The sequence below is a fragment of the Gastrolobium bilobum genome, unplaced genomic scaffold (genome assembly GCF_033153095.1).
Source record: "Gastrolobium bilobum isolate Gb01-03AN ecotype WA unplaced genomic scaffold, APGP_CSIRO_Gbil_v1 utg5255, whole genome shotgun sequence".
Taxonomy (NCBI): domain Eukaryota; kingdom Viridiplantae; phylum Streptophyta; class Magnoliopsida; order Fabales; family Fabaceae; genus Gastrolobium; species Gastrolobium bilobum.
The window spans coordinates 631,014-642,198 of record NW_026898528.1 but is presented as its reverse complement, the minus strand read 5'-3'; the positions used below and the strand labels follow the sequence as shown (position 1 = coordinate 642,198).

The following is an 11,185-nucleotide window of genomic DNA, read 5'->3' as shown; positions in this document are numbered from 1 at the left end:
TACCGATAGAGAAGTCTAGTTGAATGGACTAGTATGTTATTTTTGGATCTAGATGTCCTCTTTAAAATATTTATGAGTTAGATGCTCTTGAGTCGAGCAGATCACTATATATAAAAGAATAATTTACGACTTTGCCAAAAGGGTGTGTGCGAGCACAGTGACAACATAATAGTAAGAGAGAAAGTGCACATATGTAGATTTTACTTCTTATTTATAGAGTTTACCTATGGATATTAGGTGCTGGACCTTCAGTGCTTCTGCTAACAGCCTAAGCTCGTGTATTATTCCGTCGTATTAGGATTGATATCTTTGATGAATACCTTTCCTTAATTATGTTTGATTTATGCTTAGTTTGTCCCTTATTGGGCTTAACAATAACGGGCCTCAAATATGATTCCATAATAAACTCAATCATTGTTAGGTTATCGAACTAGAGGAACCCAAACTACTGTAAAATAATTTTTATTTTATCATTTAATATTATGTTACAGCGTCAATAAAAAAGTTATAACTTTTCAATAAATACTAGTACATGATAAAAATTGTAATGATCACTTAACAATATATAATTGAATAATTGTGTAAAACAATGCTTTGAAATTAAGGCTAAGTGTTAATTTACTTAAGTGTTATGCATTACATTATTGTTTTTGGGAAAACAAGTTTCAAACATGTACACTTTTCTTCTACAAGTTTAGGCCAATTGATAACACGATTGAGAGTATTATCCATCCCAATATGAAGTATCCAACCAGTATTGTTGGTCCGACATCCTCAGGTTCCTGTCATGAGAAAAAGAGAACACTGTTTAATACAATACTAACTCTCTTCATTTTGAAATAATTATCACTTAAAATTCTTAATTTGTTAAAATTATTTACTGTTTTAATTTTTTCTTTATTTCTTAGTATCTTACTAAGTGGAACAAGAAAAATCATTAATAAATTAAATGGTAATTCAATTAAATATAATTATATTTCCTTAAAATTAAAGCTATTTAAATGATAATTATTGTAAAATGGGGAAAAAAAATTCTCTGTGTTTGTGTCTATAAATGGTTTTTTAATGAAATATTATATAAGTTTAAATAATTGTTCCTATCTTCGAGACTCTTTGTTTTATACTATTGTTGAAGGGGGGAAATGACAGTGTCGATATTCAACTTTATCACAACCATTTTCTTTTTCACTTTTTTTAAAAATTATGCAAGTGATAATAGTGGTCAAATTGATATTAACAATATACATGAGAAGGGACATTTAGATTTAGTATCAGGCTCTGTATAAAGTAGTTTAGGATGTCTTCTTTCGGAACAGTGATCATTGTGTTACTGTTTCCACTCTTATTTACCTAAATGCCACGCACCTGAACTTTTTTTTCCAAACTGCCACGCGAGCTAGTTCGCTGGGAGTAGTAGCGACCTCGTAATGCTGAGCTGTCAGCTTCCTGGTGGTGTCAGAGTTCGCGACTGACGCAGGCGACCTCTGTTGCAATTAATGCCTGACCAGCCAGGCCGCGTGGCGTGCATGAGCGAGGTCGCTGCCCACACAGGCGACCTGTGCCCAACGGCTACATTTTCACCCTATATAAACACCCCCCCTCTCCCTTTCCTACGTCTCTCTCTCTTAATTTCCTTGCTCTCACATTTGGTCTTAACTCTCTCTCTCTCTCTTAATTTCCCTCTCTCCCCCCACCTAGGTCGCTTGCGTAGGCAGCGAACTCAAAATACTTTGCAGGCTTTTTATCAAACAAGTTCGCGGCTGACACAAGCGAACTTAAGAACCAGCAGCTGACTGACACATCATCATGCCTAGTTCGCTACTACTCCCAGCGAACTAGCCCGCGTGGCAGTTTGGGAAAAAAGTTCAGGTGCGTGGCATTTAGGTAAATAAGAGTGGGAACAGTGGCACAATGGTCACTGTTCCTTTTCTTTCGCAGGGTAAAAAGTAACATTTTTTGCTTGTGAGAATCATTTATGATGGTATTAATCTCATATTAAATAAGATATGTTATTTTATATCATAAAAAATAAAGGAATGATTATATTTATAAATTTTTTATTTATAAACTATATTATGTATTTCTGAAAGTACACTAGGTTACATTGTGTACTTTCGAAAATACATAGTGTAATTTGTAAAAATTTATAAATGAATTCTTTCCCTAAAAATAAATATGTGAGCCCCACTATTTCTAAAAAGAGAAAAAAAAAGAGACTCAAGGTATCAATCTTTTTATTTATATAATGAGAAAAATTATCTCGTTAAATGTAAGAAAATATTTTCCATCATTTATACACGGACATATGAAAATAGAAACAGTACAAATGGTCTACCAAAAAAAAAAAAAAACAGTACAAATGTGCTTGCCGAATAAAAAGAAACAGTACAAAGCAGAAGCAGGAACAAATACCTGTGGGGGAGGATCTCCTTTTGGGATTTGTGTTATGTCAACCTCGAACGGCCAAACGTATTTGTCTGTAATCTGGGATCTGGCCAAGCTCCAGTCATATATTCTTCTTTCTTGTTCCGATGACAGGATGGTGTATGATTCCTATACAAGGTAAATCAAATCATTACAATGTTTTTGAGGGAGCGAAATTATAATATAAAATTTTCTTCTTATAAAAGTAAAAATAAAGTAATGATACTTATAAATTTTGACGAGGGCAACCATTAATTATTTGACAAAAAATAAAAAATAATATTAAAATCTAGAGGTTGTCCACTAAAAATACAAATACAAAGTAATTGAATTGCGAATGAATAAATGCATATATAGTATTAATTTACTGACTTTGAGAAGTGCTAGTTTCTGTTTCAGTTCTTCTTCCTCTAAATCTTGGCTCTCCAATTCTCGTACCTTGTTATTGTATGCAACCGCCACCTGTTAAAGTGTGGAGGGATGAAGAGAGACAGAGGTTAAAACCTTAAAATGGAAGAGTTGAAACAGAACACCAAAGGTGGTTCTGACCTTGTCAAAGGGACATCCTCTTGGAATGCCGAGTCTACCATAATGATCTGCGTCTGTAATTGCTGCATTCTAAACCAAATCTCCATTAATTAAATGCACTATTGTGCATATAAATCAAGAAGACATAAAAGGGTGGGATTGTGTTTTTGTGAAAGAGTATTATAATAAGGAAAATGATCCGTTTATAAATTACAAGTATGACTTGTCATATAACATTTTTACAGTAGTTGAAGTATGAACGGTCATATGTTTGTAAGAGTTTATAAACAAAAAAAAATTTGTAAATATAATCTTCTTCTTGTTAATACATAATAGCTTGCAAAACTTACGTATGCCACGTAGAGCCCTCTCTACGTTAAGAGCAGAAATTAAAGATGGTGGTTCTTTTGGAACTTCAATGGAACTCTCTGAATCTACTACCTCTGCGTCAGTGGTATCGGCTGAGACATCACTACTGGAGCTTCTGATGCATAATCTACGCGGTTTCACAGTAAAACTGATGGTAGTTGAGAATCCAAATTTTGGTGCTGGAGTGGGTGAAACGTTCTTACCGGGAATGCATACTGTGGCGGTGGTGGAGGACACGGCCATTGTCTTACCTAAGCTTTATGTGCTACTGTCCTTAACTGTATCTATGTGGGTTATATTATAATTTATTGCCATCAAATCAAACATGAGTTGGATAAGGCAATAGCTCCTCGCCATTAAAGAGTTATCTGGAACTAAGTTTGCGTGAAAATGTTATCTTATATAGATATTATTTAGGAGTCAATCATCAACAAAGTCGTTGTAGTATAGTGGTAAGTATTCCCGCCTGTCACGCGGGTGACCCGGGTTCGATCCCCGGCAACGGCGTTTTAATTTTGTTTTTGGTTACAACGTGATAATACGACAGTCGTTTAGGGGAGAACTAACGTAGACTTCTAGAATCTGCTTGTACTAACTTCGATCTGGGATTCTAACCCTCTTTTGGGCCAAGTGTAAAATTGCTATGGCCGTATCCACATATTAAAGGTGTTCATGGATTAGGTTAACGGACTCTAATCCATCCTGATATCTTGATTGAGCCGAAATTATGAAGTTGGATCTGACCAAATCAGGACTCGATTGATGAATAAGTCAAAATCAAAATTAGGTTGATCCAATATTTAGACAAAATACATAAATTTAAATATTAAATATATTAAGTCATAAAAAAAGAGATTTTTACAATATATATTTTTTAAAAATTATATCAATATAAAACTTATTATTATCTAAAGATATCAATTTAAGTCGAGAATTACAAGTTTTTTTTTTTTTTTTTTGGTTGAATCGAGAATTACAAGTTATCATTAATTTAGTGTGAAAAAAATAACATGATGAGAAGTTTTAACTTTCTTTCTTTTACTTTTTATTTTTTTGGTTAGAGTAAATTGTGTATGACAGTAAATATTATGTCATTCACATTAAAAATTTTAATAAATAAAGGGGTTATGTGAAAGTTTAATTCATTTTTTTGGGTACTATTAACTGTATGTAATACATTTAAAAAACTACTAATTATACTATTGTCCCTCTCCCTCCACCTTTGCATATGAAAACTAGAAAGATGAATAAAAAGAATGAAGTGAAAAAAGGGTGTGTTTGGTTTTTATTTAGAAAAAAAATATATTTGAAAAGTGTTGTTTTGTAAGAATGATTCGTAAAACAATAATTCTTTGTTATTTTTTAAAACTAAAAATTGCAAAATAACGTAGAAATGTTCTAATTTTTTTTTTATAATTTTTCGGTGATAATTTTGTAATTATGAAGATTCATTAATGGTATTTGTGTTGATAAATTCAATTTTTTTCATTTTAAATCATTTTGCAATGGCAACCTTATAAGTTATAATTATGAAGATTTATTAATGACACTTTTATAAATAAATTCAACTTCTTTTTAATTTTGGATTTAATTATATTTAAATAAGTTTTCTTGTTTTTTAATTTTAAAATTAATTTTCAAGATTTATATTACAAGATAGTTTTGAAGAACAAAAAAATAAAATAAAATTTAAATAGACCCAAAATCTTTTAACTTATTTCTAATGCATGCGAGGGTGAGTGTAAATAATTATACTATTGTCTTCCATAAATTTAAGTTTCTTTATTTTAAATTTGTCTGGGTCCCCTAATATTGATCGCTTTCTATATGATTATGTTTCTGACAGTGTTTTTGTTCAAAATTCAAGTATAAAAATGAAGTTTTACATTGATTAAAAATTAAATAAAATAAATACTTTATAAATAAAAAGACCCATAAACTAACTATCTTAAGTTTCTATATTGAGATATAGTATAACATTAATTTATTATAGTTTATCGCTTAATCTATTAATGAAAAGAATCCTTTGCAAAGATATTGGTCTCGTACCAGTTATTAGTTTTAACTTTTTATAATCTTCAAGACCCAAGCTGCTTTATAAATTAAGAAAAAAAAATGGGTCCCAAGAATAAAACCCATATTATTTAAATTTTCTTTTTTTTGCTTTTCTGATATAATATATATAGAGTGAGCCATGAGCTATCCTGTATGATACGCAGATGGTATGCTTGATCTTGATTAATGAAAATTAAGTGGTTATCAAGTTCGGACAACATTGCCAATTCAATTAAACCAAAAACAAGTATACATAAACAAAAGTTATCTATTTGATATTGGTTTTTCACTTTTTTTTTCCAATTTTTTAAAGAAAAGAGTTTCTTATGTTAGATTCATTATTGGTTAGGACGGCAAAGCAGCTGGTTCATTTCTTATTATTTTTAATCTCAACTACTCTTGCTCGCATGGATGTCCTTCTATATATTTTTGTATTGCAATTTTCAGCTTTCAAGTATAAAGATCCTTCCCCTCTTGCACAAAGAACATGCATTAACGAATCATCGTATCTAATTTGGAATGTTTATTAAACGCAACTTCGGCGGGGCGGCACTATAAAACCAAAATGTAAATGAAGTATGTGATGGTTTGTGTCATGGAAGGCCATATTCTTCTGATTTTGGTCACTTTTTATATTTATTAGTAATAGTCACTAATAGGGAGACTGAACATAGTGATTATTTGGGGTCCGAGGAGACCTCTGCACTTCATAGACCTTATCTAGTTGACATCAAGCACTTGCTCCAAGTTGTTGTGGAAAGCCACTTTGATTTTTCTTGGATATCAAGTCTTATCAAGTTTGACATAACAAGATGGTCACATTCGCTAAGAAAAATGTTTCAGTCTTGTAATAATTTAACACACAAAAATTCATAATCAATACGTAAAAAGCTTGCACAGTGCTGATGAGTTTGAGTTGAGTGAGTGCTCGATATTTGTTACAAAGTCATAAATCATGTCCAAAGGAAAAGCATTTTAATTTTCAGATTTTATTTTTATTTTGTTATAAAAAAATTATTAATAATATCTTAATCATGATGCATATTTTTTTTATTCAGCGAATTTCCTCTGCTGTTTTTGTTGGGTAGAGAAATAGAATTAGAACAATGGTATATATATGTTGTTGTCGCTGAATCTTTGTCATATTGGAATTTGGGTCTATTTTACAAAAATAAATTTTTTTTTGTCGTTACCTAAAACATAATAGTTGAAAAGGTCCAAAAATATATGGGGATTATATAGTTATAGGGTGGGGTTACTTGCATTCTCACGTGTCTATTCACATTATTTTTATTTTTATTTTTATGATGTTTTTTAAATTTATCCTTATTTTTAAAACTTCAATAAAGTCAATTTTTTATTAATTGTTTAACTATTTATTCTTACTCTTAAAATAATTATTTTTTTAAAACTTTTCTTTTATCACACACCAAAATCATTCATCTTTCTCTATTTCTTCCCTCACTAAATTATTTCCTTTTTAGTTTATTTTCTGGCTTCCTTGCAAATTTGAAACAAACCCATATGAAAAAATAAGAATAAAAATCTTGTTTTAATTCGTTCTCTTCATGCTCTAAATTACTTCCTTTAAATTATTTTTATGGTTATTCAGATTTTTTGGATACTCCTTCCTTTATAATTTTTGCTTATGTGATGCAAAAGGTTTTTATATTACAATATTGAAATGACAAAAGCAAACACACATGCCACATCACACACATTCAAAAATAGAAATAATGGTGTTATGTATGGTAAGTAAAGGGCTTTTTGACCCTTTTGCTCTTCATTAATTAATTAATAACAATTTTTCCCTTTATCCAAAATTATCAATCAATCTGCCCCTCTTTAATCGATTAACTTGAAGATTTAATCGATTAAATGGTCAAAACTGACAAAAATGATTGATTCGAGATTTAATCGATTAAATAACTCTCTTAATCGATTAAATATCCCTCTTGATCGATTCATTCGATTAAAACTTATATTTAATCGATTAAATATCTCAAATGAGCGTGAAAACATTGATTGAATGAGACAAACATGGAAAACTGATTGAAGATTCTGTTAAGTATTTTTATGATGAATATGCAAGATGAGAAGGGTTCGTTGTTCAACTTGATCACTGTCATGTTTCGAGGTTGACAATAGGATCACTTCGCGCCATTTTTCATGTAATAAGCTAGGTTTTCATGTGAGAGGTAGAAATGGAGCAGGTCTGTTCAAGTAAATTAATCCAGTTTCCAAGAATCATTTTTCTTTTCGTGCTATTGCTAAATCAAACCATTAACAGTGTTTGCATTTGCTTATCTATGCAAAAAGACAAAAAAACACTGTAACTACTACAGATAGATTTTAACCATCAACCAATACATTGGAACTCAAAGAACTCAAAGTATTTTATATCTAAAAAAATAAAAAAAATCAGGATCAAAAGAATCATATCAAGAATCTGTGGAACCAATGCACTCTACGAAAAGAATATAAAGGTTCAACGATTTTGATGATAACAAACAAGCATGGAAAGAAAGCTCCAAAGTGCAACCATAAAAAAGAAGTCTAAACAAGATCACGACTCAAGCTTCAAGAGAAGTCTTTAAGTCCAATCTCAAAATAACATATTATAGGACTTAGGATTATTTGTAATTGATTCCTTATGTGAACGAAGCTCAAAGTATTTTTCAAATACATGTATAAAATCATCGTTTGACATTCAAATACATTCTTAGCATGAAAATATAGGTTTCAATATTTATAAAATGTTTAAACAATATTTAAAACTGATTTGAATCAAGAGAAAATCATTTTAGGGTGAAATCCAACCTTTCAACAGGTTGGTAATCAATTACCAAAAAATGGTAATCGATTACCCTTCATGGTAATCGATTACCTACTGTGCAGAAGACAAAATAACGGTTATACAACGGCTAGTTTGCGAAAACGAGTGTGTAAATAGCCATGAGGGCCCTCTATAAATAGAGAATATTGTTCCCCTTGATGGGACACACTTCTTGATCATTATTACTCATTTTTTCTCATCCTATTTGCATTATTCTTGTCTTCTTGATCATAAATTCTCTTTGAACTTTATTCTTGTGAGAGTGTCAACAACCATTGTTCTTCAACTTGTGTTATTTGTACTTTGAGAGTACTTAGCCATTGTTAAACACGTTTCTTTGATTTCTTTAATAGTTAGGGGAGTGAACCCTATAGACTTGAGAGGTCACCAAATTCCTAAGAAAATTTGGAGTGAAAAATTGTAAGGCATCAAGAGCCCGAAATCTTGAAAGGTTGTAGTGGTTTGTCAAGCACCCTCCTCAAGCTTGATAGTTAGTGAAAAGAATTGATTGAGCGGCTTCAGTCTGGACGTAGGTCACAGTGGTGGTGACCGAACCAGGATACATCTAGTTTACAATTTCTCTAACCTTAATCTCTTTATTTAAGTATTAAAATTGCATTTTAGATTGTCTTTATATATTCACTTGCTTACTTTGTTGATCACTACACTTGCTCTTACACTTAGATTTTTCCTTATTAAATCATTTTATTGAAGAAATAGTCTTTAAAATATCAAAGAGGCACTTTGCGAAAAGATTTTGTAAAACTCAATTTACCCCCTCCTGAGTATTGAAGCCACTTGTCTAACAGAATCGTTTTTCTTTTGTTGGTTTCTTTGTTTGTTTGGTTATCTATGCTTGTTGATTTGCTTCATATGCATGGAATCTGCTTTTGTTTATGGAGGAGATTTGACTTTTGTTGGTTGTTGGGAGATTTAATCGATTAAATAGGGAGATTTAATCGATTAAATCTCGAGTCAACCATTTTTGTCTGTTTTGACCATTTAATCGATTAAATCTTCAAGTTAATTGATTAAAGAGGGACATATTGGTAGATAGTTTTAAATGAAGGACAAAATAATTATTAATTAATTAATGAAGGGTAAAAGGGTCAAAAAGCTGTAAGTAAAAGGACGAGTAACAACACTGATGATTGATCCATCTAGGGTTAAATTACTTAAAGAGGATGAGTGAAAATTATTTTTTCAATGGGAGCTCCCGATTCTCTAGCAATACTCATCAGATTTTGTCATATGATGTAGTTTGGTTGACCCATACCTTTTTAAAAAATGAAAAAAATAAATTGTCCTACTCTTTACTATAAAATATTAATTTCTCCATATGACTCACTTCAAATAAGATAATTAAAACTATTAATTAATATAATAATATTAATTGCTATAATAATAACTTTCAATCAATATAAATTATGGATTCTTACTAATTTTGGGATAGCAGTTGAGTTGAGCAAATCCATTAATTGATTATAATTAATTTGCATTCATTAATTAATTATTAGCATTGATTGAGAAATATTATATTTGTAATTAATAATTATAATAATGTATTAATTAATAATTTTGACTATTTAGTATTTGAGGTGAGTATCTTACAAAAAAAAGGAAGCAAAATATTTTTTTAATATTTTTTAAAAAGAGAATAAATCCACCGAACTATGTTATGTGGTGTGTAGTCTGGTTGGTCCATAACCATTTATTTTTAATTTTAACAAAAAAAAATTGAAATAAAGAGTGTCGTTAGAGAGATTGCGACACTCACCAAATAGGGGTATTAACGGGTCGAGTCGGGCCAGACTTTAGTCTTAATAGATAAAGTATGTGTTTAAATGTGTTAGTCTGGTCTAGTCTGTCACCTGTTATGAATATAATAATCGGTCTGTGACCTGACTTATTTACAAAAAATAAAATTCTGGTTTAACCTGTTAAAAAAAATAAGACAACAAAAATTTATCCAAACAGAATATACGATCGACAACACTAATAATTCCACAAAAATTCATAAATTCAATGTATATTCAAACAACATAATATAAAACAAAATCATTCAACGAGCATGCTAATTTAGTAGTATAAAAAACAAAACAAAAATAAAAGTTAGTATACTAAGTCAGCCTGATAGGCTCTAAGGCCGAGCTTTTGAATTGAAGCTTGAGACTTTTTTATTAAATGAGTTTTTATACAAGTTCAAGCCTGATTCTAATAACAAATTTTAGACATATAAACTCAGGCCTTCATGAGTCGAGCCAAAGGCCTCAGATTCGTTTAGCACCCCTATTCACCAACCTTTTGAAATATAATTCTTACTCATCTTATATCGCGAAATTCAAATTAATTTCACCCTAAATGGATGAAACACCAAAAAACAACTACAAGATCGGGTTATGAGATTTAAGTAGCAGCTACTTCAGCCGAAGAATCTATGCTGTTTTACGAATTAGCACCTGCCCAAAAGTCTATCAACTACGGAAATGGATCCTCTCATGTGAAAAAAAAAAACATGATATGGTTATGTGGAAAAATCACAACCATACAAAGGTAAATCAACAGTTATGATTTCGTAACTACATATTTTAACATTTTTGCTCTCTCCTCTTTTATTACCATTGATCCACCTTTGTATGGTTATGATTCCCCACGACATGGTCATGTGAATTTTCACATGAGAGGATCCAGATCCATCCACTACATTGCTTGTTAGAGGAAAATTAAATAATCATTTTTTCTCCTTATAGGTTTGATACACTTTTGTATGTTTAGGATTTTTTAAAGTTATATGGCGATATTAAATAATACATAAGAGGATTTATTTTTATATTAAAAATAAATAATTTAAATCATTAAGATTGATCTAATAATAAGGAGTTTGAATAATTTACATGAAATCATAAGTTCGAATCTCTTCATCACTATTCAAAAATAAAATAAAAATTAATAAGTAATTGATTGAGTTTGAGG

At 30.5% G+C, this 11,185-nt stretch overlaps 1 protein-coding gene and 1 non-coding gene across 2 annotated transcripts; one reads left to right on the top strand and one right to left on the bottom strand.

Moving 5' to 3' along the window:
- Nucleotides 1-555: 555 nt before the first annotated feature.
- LOC133317152 (NAD(P)H-quinone oxidoreductase subunit U, chloroplastic) lies at nucleotides 556-3,618 on the bottom strand. The gene is made up of 5 exons (XM_061518986.1): nucleotides 3,303-3,618; nucleotides 2,974-3,035; nucleotides 2,797-2,886; nucleotides 2,413-2,553; nucleotides 556-782 (listed from the first exon to the last, which is right to left on the bottom strand). The coding sequence occupies exons 1-5, from the start codon at nucleotides 3,562-3,564 to the stop codon at nucleotides 687-689; spliced, it is 651 nt and encodes a 216-aa protein (XP_061374970.1). The 5' UTR covers nucleotides 3,565-3,618; the 3' UTR covers nucleotides 556-686.
- A 138-nt stretch (nucleotides 3,619-3,756) lies between these two features.
- TRNAD-GUC (transfer RNA aspartic acid (anticodon GUC)) lies at nucleotides 3,757-3,828 on the top strand. The gene has a single exon. It is a non-coding gene; the product is annotated as a tRNA-Asp (tRNA).
- Nucleotides 3,829-11,185: the final 7,357 nt, after the last annotated feature.